Source organism: Haliotis cracherodii, unplaced genomic scaffold (genome assembly GCF_022045235.1).
Source record: "Haliotis cracherodii isolate W230 unplaced genomic scaffold, xgHalCrac1.p SCAF_7, whole genome shotgun sequence".
Classification (NCBI taxonomy): domain Eukaryota; kingdom Metazoa; phylum Mollusca; class Gastropoda; order Lepetellida; family Haliotidae; genus Haliotis; species Haliotis cracherodii.
This window is the reverse complement of record NW_027266330.1, coordinates 48,393,463-48,412,017: the sequence shown is the minus strand read 5'-3', so window position 1 is coordinate 48,412,017 and position 18,555 is coordinate 48,393,463. Positions and strand designations below refer to the sequence as shown.

General features: G+C 41.8%; 1 protein-coding gene across 1 annotated transcript in view; it reads right to left on the bottom strand.

Annotated features, from left to right (window-relative positions):
* Nucleotides 1-274: 274 nt before the first annotated feature.
* LOC139447338 (26S proteasome non-ATPase regulatory subunit 1-like) overlaps nucleotides 275-18,555 on the bottom strand; it is a 328,509-nt gene continuing 310,228 nt past the window's right edge. The window contains exons 25-31 of the mRNA XM_071228641.1: nucleotides 6,767-6,936; nucleotides 6,149-6,322; nucleotides 4,870-5,091; nucleotides 4,327-4,377; nucleotides 3,715-3,790; nucleotides 1,608-1,713; nucleotides 275-742 (exon numbers count right to left, since the gene is read on the bottom strand). Of these exons, the coding sequence (XP_071084742.1) occupies nucleotides 1,643-1,713; nucleotides 3,715-3,790; nucleotides 4,327-4,377; nucleotides 4,870-5,091; nucleotides 6,149-6,322; nucleotides 6,767-6,936 (764 nt within the window). The 3' untranslated portion in view covers nucleotides 275-742; nucleotides 1,608-1,642. The remainder of the gene's footprint in view (nucleotides 743-1,607; nucleotides 1,714-3,714; nucleotides 3,791-4,326; nucleotides 4,378-4,869; nucleotides 5,092-6,148; nucleotides 6,323-6,766; nucleotides 6,937-18,555) is intronic.

Sequence of the window (18,555 nt, the reverse complement as noted above, 5' to 3'; positions counted from 1 at the left end):
AGGTGATATGGTTCCGACAAAGGATACTAGAACAAGGGGGGTTTGTCTTTCGGTCTGCATGTCGGAGGAAAGTGATGCAGGTGATATGGTTCCGACAAAGGATACTAGAACAAGTGGGGGTCGTCTTTCGGTCTGCATGTCGGAGGAAAGTGATGCAGGGGATATGGTTCTGACAAAGGATACTAGAACAAGGGGGGTTTGTCTTTCGGTCTGCATGTCGGAGGAAAGTGATGCAGGGGATATGGTTCCGACAAAGGATACTAGAACAAGGGTAAAGTATGTATTCAGTTTTTATTCCTAGTTTTAATATTGACATACAGTACTCTGATGCTGACATAACAATTTCAATAAAATACCACAAAAGCTTCTCAGTTAAATACAATAAAAATGACAAGAACATACAAAATGGAATACTTAATGGAATTATTAGCATTTTGATACAGTTGTTGAAACATCTTCTTCTCCTCCACAGTGATCTCTTACAAATGCCTTGCACATATTCTGGATTAACTCTTGATATGCAGAAAATGTTGAATTGCTAAATGACCAGGTTTGAGTCAGTCCATTTCCTCATTGACTTAAAAAGTTCAGTAACAGAATTCTGACAATTGTAAAGACAATCATCCGCAGCAGAATGGAAGGTACATTTTCACAAAATACATCCTAACATGGACTATTTAGTAAAAGACTGAAACAGATAAGTTGAGGCTCCCAATACAGACTCAGATGACACCTTGATCATCTGAAAAGATAAGTAAAACACATAAAATAAAATAAAAACATCAATCCCCAAGCAAATTAATTCAGACTTGCAGCATTACCTAAGTGAGAAAGTGAATGTTCTTTTATGCACTAATCAGGAATATTACAGACATATGACTGGCCTGTAATTAATCCATTGAAAACCATGAAAACAAGGGCCTACCTTCAGAATACAGTAGCCCAAACTTACAAAATAGTCATAATAATGTTTTTGACAACTTGAGTAGTGATTCCTCTCCACTTGAGTGAGTGAGTGAGTGAGTATGGTCTTATGCTGCTTTTAGCAATATTCCAGCAATATAACAGCAGGTCCTCTGCACTTGAGTGAGTGAGTGAATGAATGAGTGAGTATTGTCTTATGCTGCTTTTAGCAATATTCCAGCAATATCACGGCGGGTCCTCTCCACTTGAGTGAGTGAATGAATGAGTGAGTATGGTCTTATGCTGCTTTTAGCAATATTCCAGCAATATAACAGCGGGTCCTCTCCACTTGAGTGAGTGAGTGAGTGAGTGAGTGAGTGAGTATGGTTTTATGCCACTTTTAGCAATATTCCAGCAATATCACGGCGGGTCCTCTCCACTTGAGACACCAGATACTCAACTTAGTTGAGCCCCACAGTGAGCAAGGAGTACAGAGGACCTCATCTAGAATCTCAACAATGAACAATGCTATGTCATCAACTATAAAAAATTGTGACTTCTTTGTCAGGTTAACACACAAAAGTATTCTTTGGACTGGTATAACTGTGATATCTTCTATGAAGACGGAATGGAAAGAACTGCTTGTATGTATGCCTGTTATTGTGACAGTGCAATCTCTCCTACAGAGCTGTGGGCTGGCTCACCTGGTCCGATGTGACTGCTGGGCAGTAGAGGGACTCTAGTCCTCGGTCCACTCAAAGGGCTCTGGGGGTTCAGGCTCCTCCTCTTCCTCAATCTTTGGTCCTCCAGCTGCAAGCATTCACAAGGAGGTCAGCCAACAATATATTGTGTGTGTCCTACATCACTTCATCTCAAGCATTCACAAGGAGGTCAGCCAACAACATATTGTGTGTGTCCTACATCACTTCATCTCAAGCATTCACAAGGAGGTCAGCCAACAATATATTGTGTGTGTCCTACATCACTTCATCTCAAGCATTCACAAGGAGGTCAGCCAACAATATATTGTGTGTGTCCTACATCACTTCATCTCAAGCATTCACAAGGAGGTCAGCCAACAATATATTGTGTGTGTCCTACATCACTTCATCTCAAGCATTCACAAAGAGGTCAGCCAACAATATATTGTGTGTGTCCTACATCACTTCATCTCAAGCATTCACAAGGAGGTCAGCCAACAATATATTGTGTGTGTCCTACATCACTTCATCTCAAGCATTCACAAGGAGGTCAGCCAACAATATATTGTGTGTGTGTCCTACATCACTTCATCTCAAGGAGGTCAGCCAACAATATATTGTGTGTGTCCTACATCACTTCATCTCAAGCATTCACAAGGAGGTCAGCCAACAATATATTGTGTGTGTCCTACATCACTTCATCTCAAGCATTCACAAGGAGGTCACACAACAATATATTGTGTGTGTGTCCTACATCACTTCATCTCAAGGAGGTCAGCCAACAATATATTGTGTGTGTCCTACATCACTTCATCTCAAGCATTCACAAGGAGGTCAGCCAACAATATATTGTGTGTGTCCTACATCACTTCATCTCAAGCATTCACAAGGAGGTCAGCCAACAACATATTGTGTGTGTCCTACATCACTTCATCTCAAGCATTCACAAGGAGGTCAGCCAACAATATATTGTGTGTGTCCTACATCACTTCATCTCAAGCATTCACAAGGAGGTCAGCCAACAATATATTGTGTGTGTCCTACATCACTTCATCTCAAGCATTCACAAGGAGGTCAGCCAACAATATATTGTGTGTGTCCTACATCACTTCATCTCAAGCATTCACAAAGAGGTCAGCCAACAATATATTGTGTGTGTCCTACATCACTTCATCTCAAGCATTCACAAGGAGGTCAGCCAACAATATATTGTGTGTGTCCTACATCACTTCATCTCAAGCATTCACAAGGAGGTCAGCCAACAATATATTGTGTGTGTGTCCTACATCACTTCATCTCAAGGAGGTCAGCCAACAATATATTGTGTGTGTCCTACATCACTTCATCTCAAGCATTCACAAGGAGGTCAGCCAACAATATATTGTGTGTGTCCTACATCACTTCATCTCAAGCATTCACAAGGAGGTCACACAACAATATATTGTGTGTGTGTCCTACATCACTTCATCTCAAGGAGGTCAGCCAACAATATATTGTGTGTGTCCTACATCACTTCATCTCAAGCATTCACAAGGAGGTCAGCCAACAATATATTGTGTGGGTCTTACATCACTTCATCTCACGATATATTCTGAAACACATGTTGTCTAGAAGGGTAGTCACCTGACTATTGTGTATATGTCCTCCATTACTAAATCTATTACTGAAATAGTAAGTACTCATCATCTTTCACCAAATCGCTATGGTACAATATGTCCTGCATACATCACTACAAGAACAGGCATAGATCCTTCATCACTAGACGAGTCATAAGCACATATCCTCCAGGTTTATCAATGCTATTTTTAGTTGTTTTACTTAAGAATCAGCCACATATATTCCAGCAATATAAAATATTACTGTCTGACGTTTACCCATATGTTTAGGGATATGATAGGGATTTTCCCCGATGTGTGTGTTTCTCGTGAGAAACCTGGAGGCAAATTTGGAACTATTTGGTAAATGGGGTGTTTACCACTCACTCAAAGATCGTATTCATACATGGCTTCTAAGATGTCAGACATACAGAGGACAGCAATCATCAACACAGATACACAAATATATTTGTATTTCCATGTGATCCATCACCAGTGTGTGCCAAGTGTCTTACCTGCTACAGTCTCCACAATTTCTTCATCTTCTCCTGGCTTGGTATTCTTCATCATAACAATGCCTCCAATTGTCAGCTGCAACATCAGAAACCACATAATAACTGATATGTAGTTCAGCTACAAGAAACTAGGGGTGGAATTTGTAGAGAATGGTTTGCTTCATGACTTGACTGTGACTAAGATGGCTTCAATACCAATGGCACTACTTTCTTGGTTGGAATAATTTGAGCAAAGAGCAAACACATTTACTAATGATGTTGCTCAACGACACATTCTGCGATATATTCCAGCTATTTCATGGAAGTATATAATTGAGTTGCATCAGACAAGGCAGTGACTGAAAGCGTGAGCAAAGATCCACAGCGTGGGGGCATGATGACACACACTCAGCAGATGCTGACCACCCAATCCTCTTTAGCAGGCTCTTAGAATAACTCATCAGAGTCGTGGGAACTATTCTTCCCAGAATCAGCAGCACGACACCAGAAACTCGCACAAAGGGAGACAACCTCAGAAACACGGGGATGCCTGTTTACTGCATCTTGACATGATCAGCTAGACCAAGTATCAGCTATGTACTACAACAGGCCAATAGGCTGTATTGGACTCACATCTTTCACTGGTGTATAACGGATCTCCTCTCCCATTGACAGCACTTTCAGCTGCAAAAGAAAGACAAATCTTCAGTAAAGACAGGGTGGATGTTGTCAAGAATTTAACTATATTACATCGGTTCTGATTTGTCTAATGTTGGAGGACAGTATGGCCTCAATACAAACAGAGAACCTTATACAATACAGTCAACCAGGCATTTAAAAGTGAAATGTTTGCTGAAAGAGTCAATGGAGGCTCTGTTTGAATAGTCAAAATAGTTAAGAAATCAAAAACCTCTATAAAATGATGAAACTTCAAACAAGTAACAACAGCAATGAAGGCTTCTTGAAGATTTTTGAAAAGCAATCCTGAAGTCAACCTTTAACCAGGAACACTTTGTACAGCGGTCATCAGTTTTATACATCAAGACATCTGTCTGGACCTTTAACCAGGAACACTTTGTACAGCGGTCATCAGTTTCATACATCAAGACATCTATCTGGACCTTGTGGCTTCTGTGAAGATACTTCGTGTATTTGGGGACAAGATAGTTGACCTACCTGGGACTTCATGACACGGGCAGGGTTAGCCATCAACTCAAAGGTTGGCTCGGGTTCCTTCTCCTTCTTCTCCTCTTTCTCTTCCTTCACCTCTTCCTTCTTCTCTTCCTTCTTTTCATCCTTCTTATCGTCTTTCTTGTCAGCCTCCTTCTTCTTTGCTTCTGGCTTTTCTTCCTTCATTTCCACATCTTTCTCCTTGCCTTCATCTTTCTTTTCTTCATCCTGCATATGGTCAAATGAACATGAAGTTCAAGGAGAAGATAGGGATTGTAAGCAATATTAGAATGTCATTCAAATAGACACCGAAGATTTCAAGTAGAGTGAATTCTATTTAACACTGCAATACCTAAACAGTCTTGGCTGGGCACAAAAAGGACCCACACTTGGTGGAGAAAACAAATAAGACCCCAATGGAATACATAATGCACTAAATGTGAACATTTATACAGGTATTAGAGCTAAAATGGATAGAATTTTCATTAAAAAGCCCACATTATTAGAGATCTGTTGGCCACTGTAACGTGATAGCAGCCCGCTTTCCCCTCGCAACGGGCTGCTATCTATTCTACTGTTATGTGATGTCACTGGCATCAATTTTCTTTTTTGTGACATCATCCTATATTATAATCGGTGACGATGCTAGTTATAAATCAGTGACCTCTGTTTTAAGCTTTTTTCTCTCTATAATTTTTATTAATAGTCACGAAGGTGGTTTCTTTAAAAATATATGTCTTTTCACATCACAATTAATGATATTAAAACACAAAACAGTGTCGAATATTTCATATTTCATGTGAAATATGTGAGGTGGGTGTTGGAAAATCCAAAATGGCTGTTACTGATGGTAAACGGTCTCATAATAGGTCAGTATAAACCATCTTGGATTTTTACTGACGATATACAGGCCCATATGGGGTTAGTAATTCTGCTCTGATTGGTCAATCTCACTTTAAGGCATAATAAGGGCTCATATGGGGTTAGTAGTTCTGCTCTCTGATTAGACAATCTCACTTTGAGGCATAATAAGGGCCCATATGGGGTTAGTAGTTCTGCTCTCTGATTGGACAATCTCCTTTTGAGGCATAATAATGACACATATTTGAGAATACTCGTATACCTTACAAATTTATGCCAAAGGTTACCTGATTGAAATATTTACCTTATCAGATTGCAGAATTGTATTACAAAATTCACACTTCAAGTACCAGGATGTTCAGTGTTCAATAGCTACAATGTTCATGTACTGTCAGAATCCTTTACCAAAAGGAACAAGACTTACAACTTCCATCTTTTCATCCTTCTGTTTCTCTGCATCCTTCTTCTTCTGCTTGGCTGTGATGCTGAGAACGGCCGTCTCCACCTTCTCCTTGGTCTTTGTGCTCTTCTCCTCTAGGGGAGGTGGGTAGGCAAATGTTGATGGCTTGGCATTGGACTTGAACTCAATCTTGGGCATCTACAACATCAAACACAGTCCACCAATCTGAACATGCACCAGGGGATCACTGACCTGACATCTACACAGTTCCTTCTTGACCATGTCATTGCACTTATCATGCTCCTAGTTCCACATGATGCATTTATGATACTGATGTCAATTTGGTCCAACATATCTGCACTCATAGAAAACAAATCGTGTACTGAGCTTATGACCCATGAGGGTTCCTGAATGGTCCACACTGTTACACGGGGTTTATACTTTCTTGTCCTTAGGAACATTGCTAACTACCATCTGTTGTTGTGTTCCAGCCATCTTCATCATTTTCATGCATAGATCTTTCTTTATTTCCTTCTTAGAACTCAAATATTGTGATGATCACATACATCAACAAATATCATGAAGACATTTCAATCCATCAGCGAGTGTCACTGTGACAACAACTGTCTACGTATCTGTTACCTTGAGGTCTGAGTTGAGTCCGACCACACAGTTCGGTGTGAAGGAGAGAGACAGGAAGTGAGTGAGAGGATACCAGAACCAGTACTGGCAGAACACCAGCAGACCAACCACGGCCTCCATGTTGGTGTGTCCTGTGCGGGACTGCAGGGAGACAGTTGCATTGCGGCCTCCTGAAACACACAAGTGTACACGCATCAGATAGTTAGAAGACATTTACTGAAAGCCTTTCAGACACCAATCGGGTTTTTCTTGGCCTCAATAGAAAGACTACACCAAACTGTTCACAGCCTTATTAAACATCACAGTGTTCACAGCCTTATTAAACATCACAATTCTATGAACCGCACCACTGACATAGAAAGTGCATCACTATGTGTGGGAATCAAATATCATAATGCTTTTGCCAAGGGAATAACTTTATAAGCATACAACCTTGGATGCATGACATTTTCATCTATGCCTGACTTGTCAAAACTTTGAATGAAGCAAGGGCTACAGGACAAGAAAGGAAGCAGTGATACCTGCAATGCTTCTTCCAGAGTATGTCTGTACCAAAGGAAGCACCACATAATCACATCCTCACAAGCAATGTGTTTAAAGGGAGAACACTCTGTCTCACTTAAATGCAGCAGATTGAAGATTTTATAGGGGATTCAAGCGTACAAACCCTGGTAGTTATTCCCTGTCTTTATCTGTTACAACTTTGGAGATTTCTTTACAACAACAAATCAACACATTTCATTAAGGGTTGACGAAACAGTGGAGTTACAACACTACAACCCTGTGATAGGAGTCTGTGGTTGTTGCACAGTTATAGTTGTACTGTCAATGGCAGGTTTACAAATCTTAGCATCTTATTAATAAACTATGTTGCTAATCATGAAGTTGACACTAAAACTCTCATTTTGGTGGTAAAACTAATTAACTTAATGAAAAGGAAAACAATAAAACCTGGAGGAGACATTTTGACTTCATAAAAGATTTCCTTTACCGGAATATAGCACTATGACTTATCTCCCACTGATTGTCATTGGTGTCAACTGTCTGTCAAAGAGATACCACTACACACGTGCAAGGCACGCGTCTGTCTTGCAAGACGAAAGTGGAAGCAAAGATTCATGGTGATGTCAGATTGTTAGAAAACTAAATATTCTTAGTTTGGAAGCAAAACATGATTATTTGAGCTAAAAACCAAATGTTCCAAAAGCAAATGGCACCTCAATATTCCTGCAACATTACAGCATGACAACAATAAACACAGGGCGGGACAACCCAGTGGTTGATAGCATGGGCAACGATCCACACTGTTAACCATCATTTACATTCAGCCAGGTCACACACTGTATCCATCCAATCTCCATGTTAGTAAGCTCCTGATAATGATGAAGATGGGCACTGAGGACCTATTCTGACTCCGAATCCCCATGTGGGACGAATGATCCAGAGTGTAAAAGCATTGTACAGCCTCTTGAATAACGTACGCTATTGCACCTTGATAAAACATCTCTCCATTACAAAAAAGCTTTCTCTTAACTTCTGCTAGGATCACAAGATAGGATCATACAGTCCTAGCAGCCATATGCTTTAGAAGTGAATCTTTTAGAATAAAATGAACAAACTGAATTATTTTTCAGGTAATCAGGTGCTGTACTAAATCCTGTGCCTTGACTGAGTAAGCAGGTCGCACACACAACATGACTTTGCAAGAACAGAAACATATGTTAAGAGTGTGGATATATATCGCCATAAATATGCTGGTGAGTCAGAATGAGGACTTGCAGCATATCACAACATGCTCTCCAACAGCCAGCTCCATGTTCAGTCTCAAAAGGCATGTAGACATCCCTAGGTGTCATAGGCAAAAGAATCCACTGCGACACTGCACAAAGTTTGTGTATTAATAAGCACTGGCAGATCACAGAATTTTGGCACCAATGATGTCACCATCAAAGGGGGATAACCCACATGCTGTTTTATTGTCGACTGAACAAACTGGTTTGCACAAATCGGAGTATTGACACAAGGAGATGAGAGAGTCATGAAGTTTGGCACCAGTGATGTCATAATCAAAGGGAGATAACCCACATGTTGTCATTGTTCAAAGGAAAATTATTTGCAACATCATACATTAAAATCGGCACAAAATTATCAAGTCTATTGAACATTTAGCATGGACATCATTAGAAGCATATTTCATTCCAATAAATTTGTTCAGTATAAACACCAACCCCTACTTGTGTCGGTCTCATCGGATTCAAGAAGTCAGGAAGTGCAAGTTAACCAAAACAAAATGGGAAACAACAAAGGCATCTTTGAAATATAGACAATGAGGTTCCCAATGCCAGGACCAACAGGACACCATCCCCAGAACTGTACTTGGTCAACAAAAGTTGAGTTGATCAAGGATTACAAATCTTAAAGTTGGGTCAGTTCCCAGCCGTGGCTACTTCATTAGCATACACAAATCTACATGCATACATAACACTAAGTTAATGATCTTTCAATCACAATAAAATTTGCATGACTGATAAATCTTGACTGTGGGCCCATCCAAAATGGTCACGGACCCCTCGAGGCAATTACATATATGTATACCCTGATGTATAAGCCCCCTCAATAGCAGTGTTAGGGGACCTGTGACCTACAGGTTAATTACAGGAAGGCCGACTGTCCAGTGATAGGCAACCAAGTGGCCGATAACATTGACAAATTCTGGGGCTTCAACCTGGAGAAATTAATCAAGGGGCTACAGCCTATGAAAGAGCCGTTTATCAGCTTGGGCTGGAGATTACAGGCTGGCAGAAGATGCCTTGTCACTCTGCTGGTTTGGAAAACATAATCCATGATGTAGGAGACATTGAGATGCTGGAGAGCTATCAAATCTGCAAGAATCTGGGCAAATGGATGGCAGATGCACAGCTAGTTAAAGTCTTTCAATTAAAATGCTGAAATTTAATCAGCTGACATCAGCCAGGTTAAGAACCCCATTGATTGTTATCATTATCACTTTGCTCAGTATTTAGGACTGGTTAAAATTGATTTGAGTGAAAGATGTTTAGATGGGGTAGTGAGGTGAGGTGAAATGGGGTTTAACGTCGCGTCCAAGATTATTGCACATAATATAGCGACATGCATGCACGTGTGTGTGTGGGGCTGCTTGTACTAGTCCGGACTGATGCCGATTTATAGTGCTAGCTCACTGAGATACCATGCTGCAGTTTAACATGAATACCCCACTCAGACACAGTATACTGACTCCGAGCTGACCAGTCCTTGTTTTAGCCCCTTAATGCCGAGGGCCAGACAGGGTAGCAACAAGTACCATCTTTTAACATCTTTTGGTATATGACGCAGCCGGAGAATGAACCCTGAACCTTCTGCTCTCCGGGCGGACGCTCTACCACTAGACCACCAGATATTAGAAATATCTGACATTTTGGCCAAGTGCCAGTAAGGAACATTGGATCCAGGCCACAGCAAGTGGAGGCAACTCTTCATTTATTATGTCTGAATGCCAGTCAGGACGAGAAACTCTGCATGTATAGGTCTTAATCTTACTTTCCTTTCAATCTTCACTAAAACATACATTTGACATACACAAACAGAATGTGCACAAGCGAACAGTTACAAAAACGATTAGTCTATTTACTGCTATGTTAGAGTGAGTGAATGAAAGAAAGTTGTTTAATACAACAATCAATATTCCAGCTGTTAAAGGGGAAGTCAAAATATAGTCACGCTGAGGACAAACTTGTATGTGTTTGTCTTCTAAACACCAAAATATGCATGCTTATAGCTAGCTACACTTAGCACTACTCCAGCTATAAAACAGTAGCCTGTAAATAATCAAGTCTGGACCCGACACACGAGGGCTTTATATCAGCATCTAATCCCTGTCATTGGGGTACCATGACACGCTGTCAACCAAGCCACTGACCCTGATCCCCCGGTCCATTCAGACGCCACAAACAACAAACATAGGTGTCGGGTCCAACTTAAACCAGGACTCCCCCACAGGTTATAAAACTATGTATATGTTCACAACAGATTCGGCACTGACTGCAACTCAAGCAGCAGAAGAAGTTACCAGTCATTAGATCCCACCAAGAAAACCAATCATTAAAGTCCTGGCTACAGACACAGTCACATGCTTCATCAAAAGACAACCTTGCCTGTCCAAGAGTGTCAAACATTATGAAGAATAAATTGATTTCCCTATGTGAGCTCCTGTACTGTTAAACTCACTTCTCCTGTGTGCTACAGGAGCACCAGAGGTCACCGACTGGCACCAGACCTGACTCAAATGTGTTTGTCCAGTCGAGTATAAAACCTTCACCTCTGACCTCATTCAACACTGACCGCTAACCCATCTTGACTCCCATCAGTTGAACATCTTCCATAGAATCCTGGAAGGGTATATTTGATATGTGCCCACTGCCTACCTTGAATACAGATGAGCGGAGCTGCCAGTACAAGACGGATAGTAAATCAATGGCCTGAGACCTCTAAGTGTGGCTGATGAGATCAGTACAAATTGTCACTCAGGTGGACCTTTCGCGACAGTTTGATACATTGGGATTAGATACTGTCGTCCCCTCATTCTCATTTCACTCCAACATTTGGGGGGCTTATTAGTATTGATGGGGGCTGCTTATCATGGCTTGATTAAGCTGATCTTCCACTGAGATAAATGTCACTTTCTGAATCCGCAAGCCTGAGCAAGTTGTCCTAATCCCAGCAACTGATGTTGAAGCAATAGGGGGCTTCTCAATCACTCTACTTTTTTACACTCTGTAATTCAGAACTAAAAAAAGTGCTATCTGTAATGAACACGGAAGATTTAGGCTACCACAGATATTTTCTTAAATACAGACGATAACAGTTCTCTGGCACAAAATGTGTTTGTGATTGAGTAAGCCTTCCACTCTGATAGTCTCTGCTAGTTCCTGTAACAATCTGGAGCATCCTAACATGCAAAGATCCTTCCCATCAATGCTACAGGTGGGTCCCATCAATGAGGTGGAAATATCTTCAGTGCTACAGCTCAAGTAGTTCAGCACTAAGAAATCACATCACTATCACAGTACATAATTTTACCCACATTAGCCAAACATGAATGCAACTAGAACATCTCCCTGCCTGCCACCGCGTCTTATCTTATCACAGAAACCTTTTTGCTCGTCCTTCTTGCAGCCATTACCAACAATACTTCTAAAGATGCTGATACAGGAATTTTTTTTTATATGCATGAAATTGTGTGTAAAGATGTGCATGTTCATATCATCCCCATGTTCATCTCTTTACCAACGCCTCCAGTGATACGCATGGTGACACAGCACCTGTAGGCATGTAGACATGGCAATCTCATCAACACTGGCGGGTCCTAGAGAGGTCTGATCAACTGTAGACATGGCAATCTCATCAACACTGGCGGGTCCTAGAGAGGTCTGATCAACTGTAGACACGGCAATCTCATCAACAATGGCGGGTCTTACAGAGGTCTGATCAACTGTAGACATGGCAATCTCATCAACAATGGCGGGTCCTAGAGAGGTTTGATCAACTGTAGACATGGCAATCTCATCAACAATGGTGGGTCTTACAGAGGTCTGATCAACTGTAGACATGGCAATCTCATCAACACTGGCGGGTCCTAGAGAGGTCTGATCAACTGTAGACATGGCAATCTCATCAACAATGGCGGGTCTTACAGAGGTCTGATCAACTGTGGACATGGCAATCTCATCAACAATGGCGGGTCTTACAGAGGTCTGATCAACTGTAGACACGGCAATCTCATCAACACTGGCGGGTCCTAGAGAGGTCTGATCAACTGTAGACACGGCAATCTCATCAACACTGGCGGGTCCTAGAGAGGTCTGATCAACTGTAGACACGGCAATCTCATCAACACTGGCGGGTCCTAGAGAGGTCTGATCAACTGTAGACATGGCAATCTCATCAACACTGGCGGGTCCTAGACAGGTCTGATCAACTGTAGACATGGCAATCTCATCAACACTGGCGGGTCCTAGAGAGGTCTGATCAACTGTAGACATGGCAATCTCATCAACACTGGCGGGTCCTAGAGAGGTCTGATCAACTGTAGACACGGCAATCTCATCAACACTGGCGGGTCCTAGAGAGGTCTGATCAACTGTAGACATGGCAATCTCATCAACACTGGCTGGTCCTAGAGAGGTCTGATCAACTCTAATGGTTTAAACAGAACCCCATAATTTGCATTTAACGAACAACTCTAAACTTCTGTCAACATTTCATGTGGTTTCCATCTGAAAATATTCCTTAGTCATTAAAACCCAGGCATAAAAAGTAAATCCTGGCAGCAATTTGAAAACAGAAATTACGTGCTATGGTTCCTATTCTGTCAACAAAGTGATTGTAGGAGTGGTCATAAATAGATATTAGCCAAATGAGTTGCAGATTCATCTTCTTCCACTGTGATGAGAATCGGAGAGAAATTGAAATGAGTTTTGGAAGTTGCTTTCAGACGATAAACTTAACTACCTTGACAAGATACTCTCCAACGTTTGAAGGTAAGGATAATCAAATTTCTTTCTATCTAATATCTCCAGTGATGAATTTCTTAAAATAGATATCAGTTTTCGAAAGCCTATTCATCTTGTTCTTAAACTGTTTATTGAATATGAAATAAGCCCCCCCCCCAAAACAAATCAATGAAGAACATATTTCAATGAAAATGCTATGAAACAGAGACCGGGTCTGGCAGATATTCTTTCTAAATGGTCTAGTCTACTACTAGGTCTCGGGGGGTGTTCCTCAGGTCTGTAAAAGCAAAACTAAATCAACTTATCCAAGTTTGCTACCCATTGAGACAAGCAAGGTGTCAAATATACATGTATTTATGTGTTAAACAAACACAACAAACACTTAACGAAAACGTAACTACCTTTATTAAATATTGAAACAGACCATTTGAAAGAAGAGGATTCTAATCCTCAGTGAAAACTTCCTTTGTCCCATCAGAAGCCCTGTATTGATTCTGGGTTAGAATTGATCCCCAGTAACCTATGTTCGTCATAAGAGGCGACAAACATTGATCCAATGTTCAGACTCCATGACTCGGCATCACACCTGAATGTGTAGGACTTGTAACATTTGCCACACCTGCTTATACTTCCTCATATTGCTGATTGAAGGTGTTAAACAACATCACATACTAGCGTCTCACCCACTAGCCCTGACCCCTTAGGGAGTGAGTGAGTTCAACACTATCAGTATTGCAGGTATACAACACAGCATGTCAGCTTGCTGTGGGAGAAAGCCTAAAGTAACACAGGCCCAACACTTGCTGATAGAGGTGTTAAACAACATCACAAACTGGCGTCTCACCCACTAGCCCTGACCCCTGAGGGAGTGAGTGAGTTCAACACTATCAGTATTGCAGGTATACAACACAGCATGTCAGCTTGCTGTGGGAGAAAGCCTAAAGTAACACAGGCCCAACACTTGCTGACAGAAAAGATCATACTCCTTGGATCCACTACACCAAATTAGAACCTGTTAACCTGATTATAATTTGGTGTCAAAGTGTAATATTCAGGCATGAAACATTCACAAAAACACTTGGATTCCATATCATACAGAAGGAGTTCATAAAACACAACTTCATGTCCAAGTACACAGAAATATGTATGGGTATAAAAAACCCTTTACCAAGTTTTGGTCAAGTTGCCATCACATCATTGTAAAGTAGTGAACTTTGTAAAATGCAACAGAAAAGAAAACTGATTAAAAAACAAGAAAAGGAAGTACAACACCATGGTGGAACCCATGTGGTATGGTGCTGCTCAACCAGTGGGTGGACAGGGATTCCCCTACAACCAGCAGATCTATGCATGACTGTGTTGCCTCCACCCCCTGGGCCACTCATGTCCCAAGTAGTACAACACCATGGTGGAACCCATGTGGTATGGTGCTGCTAAACCAGTGGGTGGACAGGGATTCCCCTACAACCAGCAGATCTATGCATGACTGTGTTGCCTCCACCCCCTGGGCCACTCATGTCCCAAGTAGTACAACACCATGGTGGAACCCATGTGGTATGGTGCTGCTAAACCAGTGGGTGGACCCCTAGGGATTCCCCTACAATCAGCAGATCTATGCATGACTGTGTTGCCTCCGCCCCCTGGGCCACTCATGTCCCAAGTAGTACAACACCATGGTGGAACCCATGTGGTATGGTGCTGCTAAACCAGTGGGTGGACCCCTAGGGATTCCCCTACAATCAGCAGATCTATGCATGACTGCGTTGCCTCCACCCCCTGGGCCACTCATGTCCCATGTCCCTACTCTGTAATGACCCAGTGATATTCCGTGATATTGAGAAATGGGACAAGTACCCGAGAAGCGGCAATGGCTGTTTTATTGTGTGAAGCCTGTGACTGCCTCCTGTCCCAGATATGGCAGAAAAATACCAAACACCCTAATCAGCAGCATGTTAGGCCTGAGATAAAAGGTGTTTGGAAGTATAGTGGCAATTAGATAAGATGTGGACTGCCTCAGGACTGCTTCACTCTAGCGTCTTCAGAGGATTGTTGCTTTTGGACATTTTGGTCAATCATATGTAATCGACTTGGCCCAATCTGCTGGCCTACCGCAGGGACGGGTCTGTTCCTTTAGTAAGGGACTGTGTACCCATGTTCTGTGGGGGCTGATGATTCATCACACAGACATTTGGGTCAATCATATGTAATCGACTTGGCCCAATCTGCTGGCCTACCACAGGGACGGGTCTGTTCCTTTAGTAAGGGACTGTGTACCCATGTTCTGTGGGGGCTGATGATTCATCACACAGACATGATTGGTCAATCATATGTCATCGACTTGGCCCAATCTGCTGGCCTACCTCAGGGACGGGTCTGTTCCTTTAGTAAGGGACTGTGTACCCATGTTCTGTGGGGGCTGATGATTCATCACACAGACATTTTGGTCAATCATATGTCATCGACTTGGCCCCATCAGCTGGCCTACCACAGGGATGGGACTGTTCCTTTAGTAAGGGACTGTGTACCAATGTTCTGTGGGGACTGATGAGTGAGTGAGTGAGTTGGGTTTAACGCTGCTTTTAACAGTACTCCAGTTACATCACGGCGTGTCAGCTAATTGTGGGAGGAAAGCCCGGAGTGATGCGGGTCTCAGACGTTTACCACTTCAGTGAAACCCATGAGCACGGGTATGGTGCTGACAAACCTAGAAACATAATCGGGGCAAACCGGGATTCGAACCCACAATCATAGGTTTCTGGCGTGCCCAAGGAACGCAACTCTGCACTGCGAATCGTGGCGCCTTAAGACGACTGGGCCTTCTGCTTGAAGATGAGGTTTGCATTGTAATGCTATTTCACTGCAGTGTACTACTTCCTGTACGATGGGTAAGATATGATGCATATCACATGCGGCTTTCTGAATCACTGCAGGTTTGGAGCCCATTCCAACCTCACTCCACACCAGAGTGACGTATTTCTTATGTTCAGAATAGGTCAAAACTTGCGTTGTCCGAAAAAAAGACTAACGCAGAAATCATACAATACAAGAACAGACACCAAACTGCCAATCCAAAGCTTGTCCCCATTATAGGAATAGAGGATAGAGTCTACCCACAACACCTGAACAGTTCACCAGTCACATCGCTACAGTCAGAAGCTAAATCAACTTTCAACAAAATATTTCCCAAAGTGACAAGTCAATTCCATGTTTTCCCTGGCAGCTCAGAGGAAATACCTACCAGAACTATCTAAGTAGAATTCACGGCATCAAGCAACTTCAAACTACATAAACACATGCAATATCCAGATCAGTACTCTGATGTATAGCAGAACCTACGTACTTAAGACAGAGTACTGTAGTTTATGTTATACAGACTTTAAGGCTTAGTGAGTGAGTGAGTGAGTATGGTTTGATGCCGCTTTTAGCAATATATTTCAGCAATATCCCAGCGGGGGACACCAGAAATGGGCTTCACACATTGTACCCATGTCGGCAACTGTACCCGGGTCTTCGGCGTGACGAGTGAACGCTTTAACCACTAGGCTACCCCACCGCCCCTTCAGGCTCAGAGGCAGGACACAAAATTCAAAGGATAAAAAATATGAAGGTTTATTTAAGTTCTTAAGAAGAACAATTACATAAAGGCTACCACATAAATGCAAACAAAAAAGATGTTTTAGAAATTAGAAAATTTTGGGTTTTTTTTTTTTCAGTTTACATAATTTTAGACTTACCTACAAAACAAGTAATAACATAGATATGGCCACAATAAGATATATTTGGATGGACCTGCAATGCATATCTAATGAGAGATCTGGCAACTTGCACAACACTCACTGGGATGCAGCACCAAATGATACACATGTTTTATTCATGCAAATTTACTTTCTACGTCAAAGCCAATTACAGCCCGACACATGTTGTGTACAACTGCAACAGGTCGTGTGTATTTTGTGCAGTGGCAACTTCACAGATGTAGCGGACACTCCAAACACGATGTTGTTTGTGTTCTTTCACGCCGCAATCTGCAATATTCCAACTATATGATGGCGCCTGTAAATAATCGGGTTTACACCAGGCAATCCAGTGATTGACATCATGATCAACACGCCATGCCATAGGGTGATGATGAAATGAAATCAATCAGTTCACGGAGCAGGCCACCCAATTCATAAGTCACCGCTTACTACAAGCCGAGTTTTCTGGCCACCGATTCCAACACGGAATCCCAACAGAGCTGGTAACACAGGCTTCAATGTACTGACAGCAAGGCAGTGAGTGAATGTTGTTTTATATTGCTTCCACCTATTTTCCAGCTCTGTACCACTAGTTACATGATTGCTTTAAGTGTCCACTAAATCCAGAAAATATTTGACAAAATGCTATTTCATATCTAAATCATGTTAAAAACGTTCTATCCATCCATTGTTCTGTATAGAAACAGATTCTTGAAATTCTATTTGAATCTTTTCAATACTCTTTCATGGAAATTTTCAAAATCAATAACTGATTGCTTGCAATAAACAGATAATGACCAATGATCAATGATCAGTTCCCAACCAATTCCAGCACTAATAACAATGACTGTAAATAATCAAGTCTGGGCCTGGCAAAACAATGGTCGATATCATGAGCAACAACAATCCAGGTTGACAGGGCATGATAACTGACAATCATCCAGGTCACACAGAATACCCACCCATCCTCATTAGAATGCTCTTACGACCTTGGGGCCCATTTCACCCTTGAAGCATCAAGGGTTACACTGTCATCCAAGTTATTCATAAAACAGAAGTAAGATGCATAGCAATTATAAATTGAACTAGACTGTCTGATATGACCCTGTATACCCAAGCATGAAAGGCAGAGAGCTGATTTTCAGTCAGAAGCTCTCCTAAAATAGACGACACAATCAAAACAAAGTAAATTCCATCATATTTGTCATCTTTCCCAGTTCCTGAACAATCTGCAGCAAATGTCAACTCTTCCAATTTCAGTGATAGACATGCAGAAAGGGGAAAGAGGTACCAGATCAATGGCCAGAATGTTGGCCTTTCAAGTTGTTGTTGATGTAAAAGACATGTTCTGTTGCAGAAATCTGTGTTTGTCATACAACACTGACCATTGGGCCATATAGTCTCAGTGGATAACTAAACTTTCTTCACGAATCCATGCAACACACCAATCAGTTGTAAATGAAACCCTCCCTTGCCACACTGACTCCATTGAAGGACAAGTAGAAAAGCAAAATGCAACTTG